The 19,311-nt window shown below is 37.9% G+C and overlaps 1 protein-coding gene and 1 long non-coding RNA gene across 2 annotated transcripts in view; both read left to right on the top strand.

Annotated features, from left to right (window-relative positions):
- grin2cb (glutamate receptor, ionotropic, N-methyl D-aspartate 2Cb) overlaps window positions 1-15,490 on the top strand; it is a 50,892-nt gene extending 35,402 nt beyond the window's left edge. The window contains exons 9-13 of the mRNA XM_039665096.2: window positions 1,127-1,356; window positions 8,496-8,656; window positions 9,075-9,262; window positions 10,705-10,937; window positions 11,261-15,490. Coding sequence (XP_039521030.2) covers window positions 1,127-1,356; window positions 8,496-8,656; window positions 9,075-9,262; window positions 10,705-10,937; window positions 11,261-12,640 — 2,192 coding nt within the window. The 3' untranslated portion in view covers window positions 12,641-15,490. The remainder of the gene's footprint in view (window positions 1-1,126; window positions 1,357-8,495; window positions 8,657-9,074; window positions 9,263-10,704; window positions 10,938-11,260) is intronic.
- LOC120495142 (uncharacterized) lies at window positions 2,350-5,640 on the top strand. The gene is made up of 4 exons (XR_005625989.2): window positions 2,350-2,580; window positions 3,011-3,098; window positions 3,244-3,338; window positions 4,528-5,640. It is a non-coding gene; the product is annotated as an uncharacterized LOC120495142 (long non-coding RNA).
- Window positions 15,491-19,311: the final 3,821 nt, after the last annotated feature.

Genomic DNA, 19,311 nt, shown 5'->3' with positions numbered 1-19,311 from the left:
TCTCCTAGTGTAAAAGGTCATTTTTTCTGAGGTTTAATTAACGTTTGTCGCTTTGCTAATTTGACTTTGATTGATTGCTTGGCTTTTCTGTGGCTGTGTGTGAGATACAAGAACCACATTAAGAACTAATGTCAAGGTGGTACTAGAAAAGAATTTCTTTGCCCATGTAGACTGATCTATGACTAATTCAATCAAAATGGCCAAAAGAACATCTGTTATATATGATGTGCATATATGTGTTTTATAGAAATAATTAAGTAATTAATATATATATATATATATATATATATATATATATATATATATATATATATATATGAAGTCTCTTATGCCCCCTTGCCTGCATTTATTTGATCAAAATTACAGTAAAAATAACACTATTGTGAAATATTTTAAAAAATTACTTTTAAATTACTTTTCTATTTTATTATATTTTTAAAATGTACTTTATTCCTGTAAAGGCAAAGCTGAATTTTCTGCTCCAGTCTTCAGTGTCACATGATCCTTCAGATCCTTCAGAAATCATTCTAATATGCTGATCTGGTGTAAAACATTTCTTATTAGTAGTGTTATTGATTAGACTTTACAACAAGGTTCATTAGTTAGCATCAGTTAATGTATTAACGAACACAAACTAACAATGAGCAATACATTTGTTACAGTGTTTATTAATCTTTGTTAATGGTAGTTAATAAAAATAAAGCTGTTCATGGTTTGTTTATGTTAGTTCACAGTGCATTAGCTAATGTTAACAAATACAACCTTTGATTTTAATAATGTATTAGTAAATGTTGAAATTAATATTAACTAACATTAATAAATGCTGAAGTATTGTTCATTCTTAGTTCGTGTTAACTAACTAATGAACCTTATTGTAAAGTGTTCCCGTGTTTTTAGTGTTGGCAATTCTTTTATTTTTTTTCGAAATGGATATTTTTATTTATTTATTTAGAATTATTTGGTGAATAGAAAGTTTAACAGAACAGCACAAGTATCTTTTGTTTAAATTACTTTTCCCAAACATTATTATATTTATACAATATAAATATAATCACACAATTAAATAAATTATTAAAATTAAATGATTATTTATTTTATACATGCTATAAATGGGTCTCTTTTATAGCCCCTGGGGGTCCAACCTTCACCATTGGAAAGTCTGTCTGGCTCCTATGGGGAATCGTCTTCAACAACTCTGTTCCTATTGAAAACCCCAAAGGCACAACCAGCAAAATTATGGTCCTGGTTTGGGCTTTCTTTGCTGTCATCTTCCTCGCCAGCTACACAGCCAATTTAGCTGCCTTCATGATCCAAGAGCAGTACATTGACACAGTGTCTGGACTTAGTGACAAAAAGGTATGTTGTATGTAATTGTAAATGTGCTGATTGACAACAGTGCTGTTTTTGGATACCTTTTGATGTGTTTTTCTTTGTGTAAGAGCATATATGGCAGAAACAAAATGAGATATGAAAGGCCTTGTCACACCCAATATGTATATTTGGAATATTAAACATTCAAAAAGATTTTAAAATAAAACCTGAAATCATACTGTGACGATCTGCCAACTATTCTTTTCAGGGGAGAGGCTTTTTATTTTATTTTATTTATTTTTTACATTTTTTCTGTCAATGAATGAAGAAAAACATTACAACAAAATTTTGATTTCACTGACAATCATGTATTAAACACTTCTCATGATTACACACATCCAGCAGCCATATCACCCTGTAGCCCAAGACTGGTTGTCCACTAAAGCTAAGCAGGGCTGAGCCTGTAGTTCGCTGCTTCACTACCATAGTACGATGCATCGTTGGAGAAATCAACTAGAGTCACAAGTGTTTCCCGAAACCCATTGTCGCAAAGTATCGTTCAACCACGTTGGTTTCGCACGTGGTGGAGTAATAACTACTTTTAATGAAACTGTTTGAGATCCAATATATATAAATATATAAATTACACACATGTCATCTGCACTGTAAAAAGTAATTGCTGATTCTACTTAAGAAAAACTAGTGAATTTAACTTACTTTAGAAACTTAGTTGATTTAACTTGATTACACTGTGTACTGTGAACTTTTAGGTGGATGCAATAGTCAAACTAAACAAATCTAGTACATTGTACTTAAGATTGGTAAGTGTATTGTACTAAAGGCATTTTCACACTGTTGCAAATTTCTGGAGCACAGAATTTGGATAGTAATAATAATAATAATAGTGAAATTAACAACATTTTAAGTAAATACCAATTAGTTTAAAAAAATAGCTAAATATAGTTAATAGGTTAATATATAGTTAGGTTCTGAATCTTTTTTCCCTGCACGCTTTAAAATAACTGGGAAGATAAAAAGCAAGCCCATCGGCTGCTACTTCACAGTCCTTTATATTTTTAGTAACAAAGCTTTATATATTTACTTTGGTTATTAAGTTTCAGCATGAGACGAAACAACTCGGTTTTTTTTTTTCATCTCGCGCATGCGCATTTGCGCAATTGGACGGTTGAACTTGAGGAAGACGAGACGAAATCGACGAGGGACTTCAGCTCGGCTCGTGTTCGGGAATGGATTCGGCAGCAAAACTAGGTATGCTAGCCTCTTGAACAACTATTTATCAACTTTAATGTCATTGTATAGCTTGAAAACAGAATTTATTTTGCTCATTGTGCAGTAAGAGGAAAAGACACACTGAAGTAACGTTAGTTTGATGTCGAATGAGACCAGTTGAGACAAGCGGCATAAGTTACTAGATTAAAAAAACGATTTTTACTGAACACGTGTTTTATATTAGTTATAGTTTGTATGCTGTGTTTATCGTTTATAAGTTTGGGGTTTATCTAATAATATGTAAAAACCCTGGCTGTGCGGCCTAAATAGCAGCTAACGTAACTTTTCTTCTTTCTAGAAAGTTCAATGCTCACGTGTCGTTCACATGAAAATTAATAACACGATGCATTAATTAAGAAGTGTAACGAACAAGCTGTTATTACCTTATTTTGTCTTTATTTTGTGACAGATTCACTCAACGTTTCATCAATAAATTCAAGGCTAAATCTGGAGACATTGGCTACAAACTTAAGATTCTGCATAAGGTTCAAAATGACGTAAGCTCATCGACATATCACAATTATGTCTCGATTGCAAAACATATGTTGCTTTTGCCGGTTTTTTTTTTTTTTTTTTTTTTTTTGCTCTGACGTTTTGCTAGTATCGAGTGCTAATTCAATATACATTTTTATAACTTTGCAGAAATCCAATATCAATGCGGAACGAACAGCGTTCTTCATCATGGCCTACCACTAGTTCTCGGAGAGGACCACAATGATTTTTACAAGACATCTTTTGTAAGTATTTTCATCTCTGATGTGGTTCTTGTTTAACAGAACTGTTCTTCAAACAGTTGATATCTGGCAAGAAGAGTTATAAAGGCATGAAAAACAGTCAGGACAGTGAAACAAAGTAAGGGTTGGAGAAAAGAAAGTGAAAGATAAATTAAGAGTTTAGAAGAAAAAAGACAGTTAGAAAATACATTTTATAATAGTTTTAATTTATATAACCGGCCATCAGTTTTATTTGTCTTTTCATGCAGTGGTTTGATGAATGTTTTCCCCCCTGGATTCACTGCTGTGCCCTCTTTGAAAAGGCCTTTACATTAAGACACAAAGGGTTATTAATTTAGTTTCATATTTTATTGACTATGTGCTCTTAAAGGGATAGATCACCCCAAATGAAATGATGTTGTTATTTACTCACCCTTATGTTATTCCAAACCTGTTTGAGTTTCTTTCTTATATTGAACACAAAATAATATATTTTGAAGAAGTTCGGTAATCAAACAGTTGAGATTAGCCATTGACTTCCATAGTTTTTTTCCCCACTATGGAAGTCAATGGCTACTCTCAACAGTCTGGTTACCAACATTCATCAAAATATCTTCTTTTCAGTTCAGCAGATGAAAAAAAACTCATACAGGTTTATAACAACTTGAGGGTGAGTAAATTATGACAAGATTTTAATTTTTGAGTGGACTATCCCTTTAATGTAACACTCCACCATTTTGTTCCATATTAAACTATGTTATTCCCTTAACAAAGACGAGTTGATGAATACCTCTCTCGTCTCAGCCTGCACTCAATCGCTCTGGTGCATGGAGACGCATTGTTAGCACTTAGCTTAGCCCAGTTCATTCATTAGGATGAAAATTGACATGAAGTTAGAAGTGACCAAACACCGCCATATTTTATTTTGTGTCAGCATACTTGGCTGTGTAACCGCATTTGAATAGAGAAAATGTGAAGATGTTTGGTCGCTTTTCTGTTTGGATCCTAATGAATAAACTGGGCTAAGCTAAGTGTTAAAGTGTCTCCGCATGCCAGAGCCATTGAGTGCACGCACTGAGACGACAGAGGTATGTATCAACTCGTCTTAGTAAAGAGAGTAACATAGTTTAATATGAAAAAATAGTGGAGTGTTCCGTTAAAATATGTCTTGTTCTATTACCTAATTTTTGTTGTATGTTATTCCCATTTTTAGGACTGTGATGACAATGAAGATGTGTCCAACATTGAAATGTATTCTGAAATTGATTCCCGAGTCGTCTGCAACCGCTGCCATACCCTACTCCCTGCATCTTGATGCCACAACAACGGCAATCATTCTGGAAGGTACAGTGGTTGTGGATGATCTTGAAAATCTTCCACAAGCAATGAAGCTGTCTTTAAAGGAACACTCCACCATTTTTTTTTTATATTAAACTATGTTATTCCCTTAACTAAGACAAGTTGATGCATACCTCTCTCGTTTCAGTGCGCCGTACACTTATGGCGCTTTTCCACTGCATAGTACGGTACGGTTCGGCTCAGTACGCTTCGACTCGGCGCGGAACAGTTCGGCTCGCTTTGCGTTTCCACTGCAGTAGTACCCCTTCAAAGTGTGTGGGACTGATCGTTATTTGCGCGCGCCTCTACTGCCATGACATCATCTTAAAAGCGCCACATTTTCAAACCCACAACACAGGAACAATGGAGACTATCGAGGGGATGGTGTTCCTGATTCTCGGTATGTGGTTGTTTTTAACTGCTAGACGGAAAAATGTGTTTAAAATGAGGCTGATGGCAGCAAAACAAAAATACTGCTAAAAAAGTGTCTCGTGTCACAAATCCAATGACGCTAGTAGTGACGCTGGTAGTGACGATTCTGTCTGACCAATCAGTGATCTGCAGTGTTTCACGTCACATTTTAGTACCGGTACGGTACGCTTGGAACCTCAACAGACCAGGTACCATTTAAAGCGACCTGAAGCGAACCGTACTGTACCGTACTATGCAGTGGAAAAGCGCCATAAATTTCTCTGATGTGCAGTGACACTTTGATAGCCCTTAACTAGCCCAGTTCATTCATTAGGATCCAAGCAGAGAAGCAACCAACCACCTCCACATTTTCCCTATTTAAATACAGCTACACAAGTAGTTACACGACCAAGTATGGTGACAAAATAAAACATGCCGCTTTTCTAAGCGTGTAAAGTGGAGAACTACAATGTATGGCGGAATAGCACTTGAGAGCGCTTCGACTTGGTACAGTAATATCATCACTACTGATGATGAGAGGATTTTTTAGGAGTGATGATATTACTGCGCCAAGTCAAAGTGCTCAAGTGCTTTTCCGCCATACATTATAGTTATCCATTTTACACTGGTGTAATCATACACCATTCTCGGTCATGTAACTACTTACCAACGTGTAACTGTATTTAAATAGGGAAAACGTGGAGGTGTTTGGTCGCTTCTAACTTCATCTCTTTTTGGATCCTAATGAATAAACTGTGCTAAGCTAAGTGCTATCAATGTGTCGCGTCGCGCCAGAGCGATTGAGAGGTATCTATCAACTCGTCTTTGTTAAGGAAATAACATAGTTTAAAGGGATAGTTCACTTTGAAATTAATTTTTGATATGTTTTAGCTTACCTCAAGGGCATCCAAGATGTAGGTGTCTTTGTTTCCACAGTATTTAAATGTTTTACATTTTTCGGTCAAACCGTTCTTGTCTGTCAGTCATACAATGGATGTTTAGGGGGTCCACAACAAAAAGCATGCACAGAGAAGTCAAAATTAAACATGATTTAATGACTTGTAAATGTAAGTACACATTGATGGCCTAAGTCACGAAACGAGCGGTTTTTGTGCGAAAACGAACAGTATTTATATCGTTTTACCTCTTGTTAACAGCCATGTTCAATTGATCTGGATCAGATGTCCAACTGAACTGAACTGAACCATGTCCAACGTTCCGCTGGAACTGATCTCGCGCGCATCTACGTCACTCATTGTTTACACAGAGATTTGGGAAGTTTTACCTTTCACTGTGAAGATCTAAACATATTTAGATATATGGGAAATCGCAGTAGAAAATGATTTCGATATATCTAAATATGTTTAGTGAAAAGTAAAACTTCCGAAATCTCTGTGTAAACAATGAGTGACATAGACGCGCGCAAGATCACTTCTTGCAGAACGTTGGACATGGTTCACTACGGTTCAGTTGGACATCTGATCCAGATCAGCTGGACATGGCTGTTAACAAGAGGTAAAAACGATATAAATACTGTTCGTTTTTTCACACAAACTGCTTGTTTCGTGTCTTAGGCCATCAATGTGTACTTACATTAACGAGTCATTAAATCATGTTTAATTTGGACTTCTCTCTGCTGCTCTTTGAGGTGGTGACCATAGACCTGCATTATGTGACTGACAGACAAGAACGGTTTGACCTAAAAATATCAAATTGAAAATACTGCGGAAACAAAGACACCTACATCTTGGAGGCCCTTGAGGTAAGCTAAAACATATCAAAAATTATTTCAAAGTGAACTATCCCTTTAATATGAAATACAATGGTGGAGTGTTCATTTAAGAGAACTCTAAAGAAAATTGTTCAGTACTGTTTTAGAGATACTTCACTGTTATCCAATTGTTGAAAAGAAAAATGTAAAAATCATAAAAAATAAAAAAATATCCTTATTTAACAGGATGTTACTTGTTTGGTTTTGGAATAGTTTTATAAGAAGAGAATTTTAAAGAGAACTGTAGTAGGAAAGGAATTTTGTACCAAACTGTGTGACTTGCATGCTCTGCTTTCAACCACTTTGTAAAGATGTTAAAAACAAAGAAACATTGTTTTTATTGTCTTTATGACTTTGTTTTTTTTCTTGAGTGCATTATGTGCTTTATTTCTAAAATGTTGTTGGTGGGCCAGTAATGTTTTAACATTATTGTTATTGAAAAAATAAACATTCTAGTGGTTTGCCAAATGTGTTGTCTTTCTTTGTATTCTCAACTCAGAATTTTGAGTACAATTTGCTTGAGAAATTTAAGGCAATCAGTTTCCACACATTCCTCTAGTAAATAGAACAAGCAGACATGTTAAATTAACTATTTTGTGTAAGTTCTGTTTACAAATCTCTGTAAGTTGCCTTAACTTGAGATTATTAAGTTACCTGTACTCAAGTTTTATGGTAACCTCTACAAATACACAAGTTAACTCTACAAAGAAGTAGAGAGTAGTATCAAGTCAAAAATGATGACCTAATTTGCTTGAAAATTTTGAGGCAATCAGTTTCCACAGCTTTTCCTAGTAAAGTCAACTTATTACTTTTTACAGTGTGAGGACTATTTCTAATATTTCTGTTATTTTGGTTTATTACCATACTCAATATTTGGCTTTTTCTTACATAGTAGAGCACGTTCGCACATGCGCACTCTTCAAAATCGGTACTTTAAATCTTTTGAAAAACTAGTAGATTTTACACTTCCTTAATTTTGCAGTATGTAATTGGCCCTCGGTCCTCTTAGCCGCATGAAAAATATACCTCGAAAGAGCGCTTCGTTTATAATCACTAAAAAGGTTTCATCGCAATCTCACAACGTTCTGTTATAATCAAGCACTGAACAAACTCAGCACTGAACAAAATCGCTGTCATTTTAAGCGATGAATGGATTCTAAATGAAACCTTATTGGCCATTGTCTTCAAGAGATCAACAAACAAGTCAACAAACACAAATACGCTCTTGAGCGTTAGCCAAATATGTTTCGCCAATATGTTGTTATTATTACAGTATCAACTGACGGTGTTCTTGCCTCCCTTTGAGGGTGCTTATCATTTGACTGTTTTAATTTTAACAAAACATTTTTTATAATCAAATCAAACATGAATCGGACCTGGGGTTGCAGACTCCCAGTTGAAGTCACCCTTTGTCTAATATGGTCACTATGTGTGATCCCCTATGTGCATTGTGTAAAATGAGTCAACTCTTTCCAACTGTCCAAATGCAAGAATCAGAAAGGAGAATATAAATAAAAAAGCAGTACTTCGATATACTTTTCCAAGGTTACAAGATTCTGTGTAAAGTCCATGTAATCTGTGTTGATCTACACTATTAAGTTTAAGACGCAACCTGCCTCAACTAAACAATTGAAATGTCATTTCTTCCTTTTTTGGTTTAGTTTCAAAAACCCCAGGAACATTATCCTCCTTTTCGGTTCGGGACAGTCCCAAATGGCAGCACAGAGAGGAACATTCGAAGCAATTACCCTGACATGCACACCCACATGGTAAAATACAACCAGAAGGGTGTGGAAGAAGCTCTCAACAGCCTTAAGACAGGGTGAGTTTCAGCAATAACATTTTATGTGTGTGTCGTTATATGGAAGAACTCTGAATGCTAACAAAACAGCACTATTGTGGTACCATTTACATGGTATTTTCAAGATGCTTCAAAGAATATCATAGTACTACCAAAGTACATTTCCAAAAACACGCAACTTTTCGGTAATTGAAATCTTTTGTTAATAATCTGTACTGAGATTTACTCCATTGGTCGACTCATAATATAGATCATTTAAAAGCAATTTTGTTAGATCTAAGGGTCAGTGAAACACTGGTGGGAACCATAAATAATGTATCGTCCACCATTTATCTAAGAAAAGGGCAGTATAAATTAACAAGAGCTAATTATTTACTTGACATAATTACGTGTAATTACTAAGCCATTTGCCTTGGGCTCATTTCTGTCCTCTGTGTAGGAAGTTGGATGCCTTCATATATGATGCAGCAGTTCTTAATTATATGGCTGGCAAGGACGAGGGCTGCAAGCTGGTCACCATTGGTAGTGGGAAGGTGTTTGCTACCACAGGCTACGGCATTGCTCTGCAGAAGGACTCCCGGTGGAAGCGCCCCATAGACCTGGCTCTCCTCCAGTTCCTGGGAGATGGTAAATTGCACTTGGGGGAAACTGGTCAACACTTAATATCCTCTGCCCCAGCATGAAAGCTATAACATTCCTAAGCTATACTGTTAAAAAAAAAACTTGATGTGCTAAGAATTGAGAGGTTATGAAATGTCAGCGCAAACTACAGACTTAAAGGGATACTTTACCTCTGGAAAGATGAATGTATATTTAAAATGGGTCATTTATGTTGAAGATATGTGAAATTATTTTTGAATTTTGAGCTTTCTAGACTGAGAAAAGCCAGAAAATGTATTTTTGGCTTATATGGATATAAGACAACAACTCCCAGAATGCACTTGCTTTTCTGCACTAGGAGGCCACGCCTAGCAGTAACAGAGCGCAGTAGTTAAACAAGTCTAGGCTACAAGCGAGTCTCTGTGATGAGTCTGCCCGGGATTTCGAGATTGCCCAAAATATCCTGGATTCGGCTTTTGCGTTCTACAGTCGCCTATGATTATGTTTATAGTGGCGAGCAGGACGAGGCAAGGCCCGCGGGAGGACGGCGCGGGGCCGGTGGTGTGATTACCGATGAGCGACACCTGTGAGACGCACCGGTCTCATATCTCTCACGGAGGAGTGGGAATTTTCTTAGCAATGTTAAAACGCACATCAACCGATCTATTGTTTAGCGTTCATGTAAACAAGCTACTTTCAGATTCACCAATCAGAATGAATTCAGTTAGATTGAAACAAAAGGTGTGCATGTAAACAATGAATGGCGACTGCAGAAAGAGAAAGCTGAATCCAGGACATTTTGCACGATCTCGGTGGCCGGACATGTACACGAAAGTTTATCCACAGAACAAGAGCCTGCTAGCTTAGCTTCCAAAAAAAGATGGCTGACACTATGGGTACATTCTGTGAGTGAGATCCCACCCTCTATGGATGGGTTGAAAACATGAAAACAATGACGATTTTTGCGTCATCTGAGTATTTTTTCCAGACAAAAAAATACATAAATCTCGTCTCAGGGGGATATGAGGATGGAAAGCACGGTAATTTGAAAATACTACAGGTTTTCTACTAATACAATGCTAAATCCTGAAGTATCCCTTTAAGAAAACCTCCACTGACAGTAGACACCGACTATGTTCTAAAACTAGTGAGCTATTTTGCTGCCTACATTTTATTTATCGTTTTTTTTTCTTCATTTTTTCATGCTTGACACAATGTTTGCTTAACCCTGAAGAATACATGCAATATTGCCCAAACTAAGTACCTACTTTTCGAAAAGCCTTCATTTCAGGAGCGCACAAATTTTGCCTTAAAATATTGTCTAGGTAGGAAGTTTACTAGGTTTTGGAGCAGAGCACATTCTTATTTGTTTATTTATTTTTTGTATCCGGTTGTTTCTGTCATAGTTGAGTAGTCTTTGACTGCCGCTGTTTCTGGCATTGTTCCTGACCCTGTTTCCTTTCATGCAGGGGACACACAGAGACTGGAAACAGTATGGCTGTCTGGAATATGTCAGAATGAGAAAAACGAGGTCATGAGCTCTAAACTAGACATAGACAACATGGCAGGTGTTTTCTACATGTTGCTCGTGGCCATGGGCCTCAGCCTGCTGGTCTTTGCTTGGGAACATCTACTTTACTGGAAACTGAGGCACTCTGTCCACAAGTCTGATCACTTAGACTTTCTACTGGCTATCAGCAGGGTAAGAATGCCTTGTAAATTTACATTAAGTCATTTTTAGAATCAGACTAGGCTAGGCATAATACGATTTTACATAATGCACAGGCTACTTGTTTACTAAAAAGGGATATTTGGGTAAATTCAATCAATCAAATGATTCACCATAAGGAGGCACATTAAACTTTGACATGAAACAATGAACTGATCTTTGTCTCTTACAAAAACACAATCTGGTACATTAATCATTATAATGGAGAAAAATACTGCCGTGACACAAATTAGTCCAGTGAAACGCCCACAAAATAACATTAGGAATACACAGTCACTATTCACTTTTCATTTCAGGGCATATACAGCTGCTTTAATGGCGTTGAAGACTTTGGCAGATCTATCAGCATTCAGAATCCAGATCTCACAGCCAATTACGCCCAGGCCAACATGCTGAAAATGCTGCAGACAGCCAAGGACATTGTCTCCTCAGCCAAAGTGGAGAACTCATTGGATAACGCCACCAAGACCATTGAGAACTGGAGCAGACACGGCGGCAGCCTCCCAGCACGTATCCCACTGGTGACAACAACTGAAAAAGTCCCAGGTCACTTCTCATATATCTCTAATGTCACAGAGAACCACATACCTCACATGCAGCGTTCCATAACTCCACCTTTCATGCAACACACCAAAACCACTAGCCCACCACCGATGGTAAACCATAGAGTTCTAACCCGGCCCACTCCTCTTCGCTACACACTTCCCGCCAGGACCAGGGGTCTCTACGACGGTATGCTTCCTGTATCCAGTCTAAGCACACCTCATCTAGCGATGCATGATCCTCCCTCCGACCTGGCCCATCCTGGTTCTTCCTTTGTTCCATATAGAGACATGTACACCGAACACCACAAGTCTTGTCACAATGATTTGTCAGATGCCGTCAGGAGGAAAAAGAGACCCCAAAATCTCATTGTGGAGTCCATGGATCTGAGGGGGCTTCACGATTATAAAGACCAATCAACATGTCATAGCGATGCAAACAGTTTTGCTGAAAACCACCTGTCCTCTTCCTTCGGCGAAAATCCTTTTGTAGCAGCGGACACAGCTTGTAATTCCTGTGTCAAAACGTACTTTGAGCCTGCGTTCGATGACATACCGTTGATAGGGAAAAGGAAGCTTCATCGCAGACCGTCGTTCCTGAAAGCCACTTGGGGCCCCGACAGAGTCCGGTTCCAGAATGACAGATCCACTGCAGCAGCCTCCTCACGAGGAGCTATACCCGACCTGTTCCCTTGTGTGGACGTACACGGACGGGTGAGGAACACCATGTGTTACGCCCAACCGATGGATCACACCTATCTTCACGCCTTCCGGCGAAACACCAGGAAAAGTCAGAAGCTGAGACACAGCCAGTCCACGAGGCTTCCCACCTACAAGGAGGCGATTTTCCACAATGTGGCAGCTGTCAGGAGAGCGTCAAGTTTGGTGCATAGACCCTACTCCTATCCAGAGCTGCCAGTCTACCAGAGTCCCCTGTCATATGGACCAGCTGAATTATGCAACATCTTCCCCTGTATGGGACATCCTAGTGACAGTGTATATGGAGGGTATAGGGTACCCACACACCTACAGGATGACCATCTAGTGCCTGTTCCAGGCAGCAGGGTGGTTCATAGCAGCCCTATTGTGCCCATGACATGGGGCAGAATTTCCAGTTTGGAATCAGAGGTGTGAACTTGTCCTTCAATGTGCCAATTATGAACTATTTGGCCCACAAGCAACTACTGACCAATAAAATTACTTTGCCTTTAACACGAGCAGAAACACAAACCACGATACTCATTTTTTTAATTGTTAATTTATTAAAAAATTAATTTCATATTTTATTTTAATTTATTTATTAAAGTAAAATAATGTAATAATTGGGGGAAGTACATAGGGAAACCGTCAAATGCCATTCTACACTATGAATGAATGAATCTAATGATATGTAGAACTGTAAATGATTAGCCGTTCTTATCTCTGTAGTCCATAAAATGCAATATATTGCTATGTGTATTGGACTGGACGAAAGATATTTTTCTTCAAAGATTGTAGTAGAGAAGTCAAACTGAGACACTAAACTATACGAAGTGTTCGTTTTGAAGTACATTTGGTATTATACACTGTAATTCTCTATGATACTGAATTTTGTAAACACTTAAGACATATTGTCCAATATTTTTTATTTTAAACAGCAGGGCTATTTAAGTGGATTTTCAGGCTCTTACATTCCCTTTCTGTCTCTCGTTCAATGTCCAATCTCCTCTCTTTCTCACTCTGCTGTGAGCGGGCTTTTGAAGAAGAGCAAATTGAATGGTACTCTAATATTAGCATCATCAAGGATCTTCACACTTTAATAAATTACAAAGGACCATCAGTTAGTCCTTTGTAACTGCTGTCTTCTTTAGATGGCTGACGGATAGAACTCTTTGAACACTGCCTTTTATATGCAGAGCCACAGCATATTTTAGACCGGTTTTAACAGGGATTGGCTGTTTGCAGTTGTAACGCAACAGAAAGAAGCATTACCTTAATAATGTCCACAAAAAAAAATAAGTCTGCTGACACCCATAAGATCAGGTTTGGCATAGAGTTTTGCTGTTGCCATTGGACGACTGCTACCGAGTCTGTTTGACCTGCATACTGAACCTCACATACCCACGAGGAAATCTGTCTGTGCCTCAAAATAAACTTGTGATGCTCCAGAGTGTGAAAAAGCAAGAGAAAGATGGTGCAACGAATGGAAAAGAAGAGAAACTAGGAAATGAGAAGCCACACTTCCTTCAGTTGGGATTTAAGCTGCAATATCTGAATGTTTATGAGCTTATGACGCTCATTTGAGGTTGTCATGAGTGTCTCATTAAAGGAACTCTGTGAAGTGATTATACAGGAGGACGTGTTACCAAAAAGTGTCCTTTACTCTAGGATTTCATTATTTCGGCTGTCTCCATCGCACGTTGTTCTCGAGAAGCCCAAGGTGACCTAGGCTGGGGTAATTATGCTGTAAGGCTTTTGTTATCTCCCGATAAGGAGCCCTCTTTTGCAGCAGTGAGTGAGGAGCATTTTTAGAATCTAAACATCGAGAAACTTTACATTTTTTCATCACAAGCTTTTCTTTGTTATTGCCATATTACAGTTCATAGCACTGCAGCAGTGATTTAATCTCCAATACCGCCAGCATGCACAGATAGATTTATGTACCACAGGATAATTGTACTTTTTTCATAATGTTTCACTCAGTTCAGTGACTGACATCAAAAAAAGAGGCCTGCTGCAGAACGACCCACATTTTGTTTTCATAAAAAACCAAGCACGAGGACTGAGGAGAAGCAGGCTAAAACCATCATCATCATCATCATCATCATCCCAGCAAAGTCTTATTTCTCTGTGTTCCTGAAAAGCGTATTATTGAATGATCTTGCGAGTTGATAAATGATTCAATACATGCATATAAAAACATCCAGGGAGACTGGGGATCGTCCTCTGGAAGAAATAAGCAGCAATATATCAACGCCACAGGTAGCTGTGGTGAAAAATGAAATGCATTTAAAAGTCAAGGGGGCCCTATAGTCTCATCCAGCTTTGAGAAAGATGCAATGGAATGACGAGGCAGACGTGTGTTTTCGGGAATATTAATAATTCACAGGTTCATTTGAATCGGTCTGATCGTTTTAAAGATTTGCATGCAATTTCTTGTATTTCCACTCAAGTGGTGAAAAGAGCTGTATTTTTGCGCTTTTAGAAAAAACTTTTTCACTCAAATAATTACAAAGAAACATTGGATCAAACATGAAATTTCAAAGTAGACAGAATGAAATAGTATTTTCTTGCAAACCTACTTTGTGTTATTTACTGTAAATTCTTTATTGTCACAGTCCATTCCTTTTCTCTTTCTTTCCATAATGGCTGTAAGGAGGAAAGGAAATGCACGCATTTACAGACACGCTCACAATGCAACAATTACTCACATGTCCATTGTCACTTCATATCATTGCATTTCTCTGAAGCATCATTTCAGGGCTGAAAATTGTCCCAGATGCTGCTGGTCACCTTGAGCCAAGGGCTTCACAGCCTGGCAGGAGAGGGGAAAGGCGATGGAGAAAGACACCACAGCGAGGCTGGCAGACTGAAATTCCATCAATTAACAACCGATCAGGCTAATAAACGAGAATGACTCGCTGCCCGCAAACAACAACTGGAAATGTATTCTTTTTATACTCTGTGTTCTGTTGGTTCTGTCGGTATGGTATTGAATGTGGTTACAACATGAATGATGTAAGTTAATGTAGGTTACCACACAATCACAAGTACATTGTCTGCACTGAGCTTATCCAAATCAAATGAGGTGATTTTTATCAAGTTGCTAGCACAATGTTAATTAACCTATATGAGTATTATGTGTACTATGCTGTTCAGTGTGTTTTATCTCATCGAAGAGTAGCAGAGATATCAGGAATCCAGGGTCTGTCCTAATCTATCAAATCTATAATTAAAGAGCTGTAACTAAACGGTGCACATTAAAGACAATTATTCCCCAAAAAATACATTGTTTTTAATTTTAATCACTACTTGGAAATGGGTTCCAATGGTATAATCAATAGGGTTTTTTTTTTAACTGGTTGCTGAATATTTTGTTGTTTTGTAAAAGTTTACATCTGTCCATTGGGTTAAGTTCTACAACGATTTTGTCTTCTGACTGTCATGAGAGAGAGACCTAGTGCTCACTGTTTTAATTAAAGGAAGTCTGTGCTGTGTGAATTGATAGTTCCCAACCTTTGTACTTATCATCTGTTCTAGCTCTCATCTACTCAAAGGGATGCTGTGATACGACAGCGGGTCACAAACGTTCATTTCTAAATGAACTGATTCGCTGCCTTTTCACCCCAACCGAGCCTGCTCATGGGAGCGGTTGAGGGGTTATTAGTTTTGGTTAACCATCCCATTTGAGACGGCTCCGTCGAACCAAAGGCACGTGCCACTGTCTAATTATTTAAAAGCATTGTTTCAAATGACAGCTCTGTGATAATAAAGGGATGTTCTTGTCATTGGAGAGTGGTCCTCTTTGTCTCTCCATAATTAGACAGGCTGTGGCAGATCATAAATGACAGAAACTTGGAGGTAATCTAATGTCGCAGAAAAATAGAAAAGTTTCAGCTTTAGATTGACCCATTTAACTACAGTATATGGCCTGCACAACAGAAGGATGGTTTAAAATGAGAATGTTGATAGCGGTGAAAACTGTAAATAGATATTTCAGTTCTACTGTTTGCAACCACTCTGCAATAGCCAGAGATTTTATCTTTAAATGGAGTTACAATGTGTTTGAGATCAACAATTTCACCTTGTGCCAGGAACGGCTTGACTTGGGCCATATACAAGCAATAGATCATCAGTTGTATGGGCAGCAGAAAATGAAGCAACATAGGATGAAAGAAATGGATGTAACCTACTTGTGTGTTGGCCTCCAGACATGGAATTGAACATATGGATGAACAGCAAAGTCTGACATTTTTTTCATTTTCCCTCTAAACTTTATACATTTTACAATTATTGGATGCAACATGCTCTGGTTCGTTTCGATGATGAAAAACCAGATTATATCAGCCCATCGAGTTAAATTTATAACGCTTTGGTGGAAAGTGATGTAGTGCGTGCAAAGCGCCCCCATTGCATCTGACGTCACCAAGGGCCTCTCTCGATAGGCTGCTGCAGTTGCCGCAGGACAGCCAATAGTCACGCGAGCTGACTTGCCTATGTCTGCATGCTCCCGCAACTACATTCCTTCAAAATTAAGAATCATTTTTGGCTTCGATATCTCGTGGAAAAGAGGTTTTCCCCTAGCATAAGATATTAAGCAGTACTCATTCCCTCTTCTAGAGAGAACCGAGGTTACGTTACTAACAAGAACATTTTTTTTTATTAGCCTACTCGTAACAAATTATGCCGACCCAATTTAAATTACAGATTTATAATTAAATTATACACTTCAATTAAATTATAAGTAGGCCTATACACATCTAAATATTTTAGATATCATTTTAAATATGCATGTAAAAAAGTAGTAGATTACTCAAGCCATTTGTGTTTGTTCTAAGAAATGTAATATAGGCCTATATAGCCTTAGTATTCAGCTAAATAAAAAGAGCAAAACAAAAACATTATGTTCAAAATTATGACGGACAAATGTCAGTGTGTAGTATTCCTGTCGAAAGGTTAAAATAAAACCGATCTGAATAAAGCTGCATTGTTTATTACGATCGTTCATTTTTGTCCTTCCAAGGTGACAACCCCAGCAGTTGGCCGTGGCTCATAACATGGCAGCAAATTAACATCCCCTAGGTTGCCATGCCATAGGCTGTGGTTTGAGTGAGACTACACTTTAGCAGCTTGCAGTGAGCACTTGGATACATATTCATTTCTAATTAAGAAGGGCTTGAGTTTGAACCACCGACCGAGTTTACAATAAAAGCCTTTCTTTAAGCAGCTAACGCATACTCACCCTTGTGATTATCATTCCTCTGAGAAACAAATGATGAGAAATACTGGAAAATATCCTGGCACAACTCTTTTTCCAGCAATCCATGTTTTCACTGTTATATGATAGGGAACACTATCAAACTACTTCTGAAATAGTTTCGATAGATTAAAATGCAAGCAAAGAAGTAGAAACCAAGGGGGTAATCCACCAGCCGGAAATTGAAGTTGGGGGGCCACCATTGGCGAATAACTTTACATCGAAGGCGTTTAAAGACTTCATTTGTCCATTGTTTATTTCTAAAGAAACACGACAATGTATAAAAGGCTCCACTACCTTGTATCTTACATTATGGCCCCGTAGAAGCAGTTTTATTTATATGGGACAGCGGCAACTCATTTCCTTGCTTTGAATAATAAATTGAATTTATTTTACAGGAACTGCATGTGTTTCTTGGTAGATATTTGTGATGTGGTCGGTTGGTCCTCGCCTTTCACATTTATGAAATTCTACAATATGGACGTGCCTTCCCTACAGGCGAAGGTGCTTTCGGTATGATTAGGGCCCGAATGTGTCTGGTCCTGTCATTAATATTACAGTGCACAGTCACGTTCACATATATATGAGATCGCTTTGGCCGGTTATATATATATTCACATACAAATAAAACCCGCTTTGGTTGTATTGTCATATACTATTTACCCCAAAAGTGTCTGGGTTTATTAGTGTGCATGTTTGTGATTACTGACTAGGGTTGGGAACCGAGAACCGGTTCTTTTCCAGAACCGGTTGTGTTTTTGAAAAAATACCGGAACCGTGCAAAATTCCTAAGTTTCGGTTCCGAAAACGGTTCTGATGCCGATGCGATATCATCATGTGGGCGAAGTGCTGGGAGTAGAAGACGCCGTCTTATTCCTAAATGACAAAAACTTCACCACTGAAGTTGCGATTTGCTCTCACACGCGCTGCATTTGTCACACACAGACACACGCACGCTGCGCGCGCCGACCGCCGAGTCACTCTCTAGCCTACATTCAAATCTGTTTGCGCTGAGAGAGAGAGAGAGCAGTTGTCGATATGAAACTGCTTTACAATCACACAGTCTCAATATTTATTTGTTTCACATATTCAAATGATTTCCGTTACAGAATTAATGAGATTATAGTTTGAGAATTTACAAAATATATACAATGAGCGCATCATAATGTTTTTTTTTTCAAACCGTGTTTTTGTCTTATCGTGAATCACTACGTAAAGCCTGTAATAAGCGTTAATAGTATACTCGGACTTCTTTAGACTGGCCGGCGGATCGCAGCTGCTGCGGAGTAGCCCAATGCCTGCGTGACTCGTCATGGACATAAACAGAGAGAAGTAGCTCCGGCTACAATGTTCTTCCGCAAGACGCATGCAGTTCTGTTTATTAACTGCTAGAGCGCCGATTTATCCAGTAGTGTAATAAGTAAAGTCTTAATGAATCAATCATTCAAACCGTTTTAAAAAATAATCTGTTCTACACACATATGTGTGTTAAAGCATATACTATTCCTTCTGAGAGGGTATTCTTCACTGTTGGAGATACAATAAAGGAGAGGTCTAAATTATTATAGAGAATGCAGAATTTTTTAATTTCCTTTATATATAATTTTTTTTTTTTTTTGCAAAGATTGCTTAATAATATTTTGAGTTTGTTTACATTACCAGTCTGTTAAACTAATTTGTCATGTACTATAAGAAATAAACACAAAAAGGATTGTGGATTTTTCTCTTACTAATATTTTTAATTGAATGGGAACCGGAACCGGAACCGGAATCGTTTGGCGGAACCGGAATCGGAACCGGAACCGGAAAATTTCTCACGATTCCCAACCCTATTACTGACTGAGATATA

This window comes from Pimephales promelas, chromosome 17, assembly GCF_988280905.1.
Source record: "Pimephales promelas chromosome 17, fPimPro1.hap1.1, whole genome shotgun sequence".
NCBI classification, from domain to species: domain Eukaryota; kingdom Metazoa; phylum Chordata; class Actinopteri; order Cypriniformes; family Leuciscidae; genus Pimephales; species Pimephales promelas.
The sequence above is the reverse complement of the archived record's forward strand: the minus strand, read 5'-3'. Positions and strand labels throughout refer to the sequence as shown.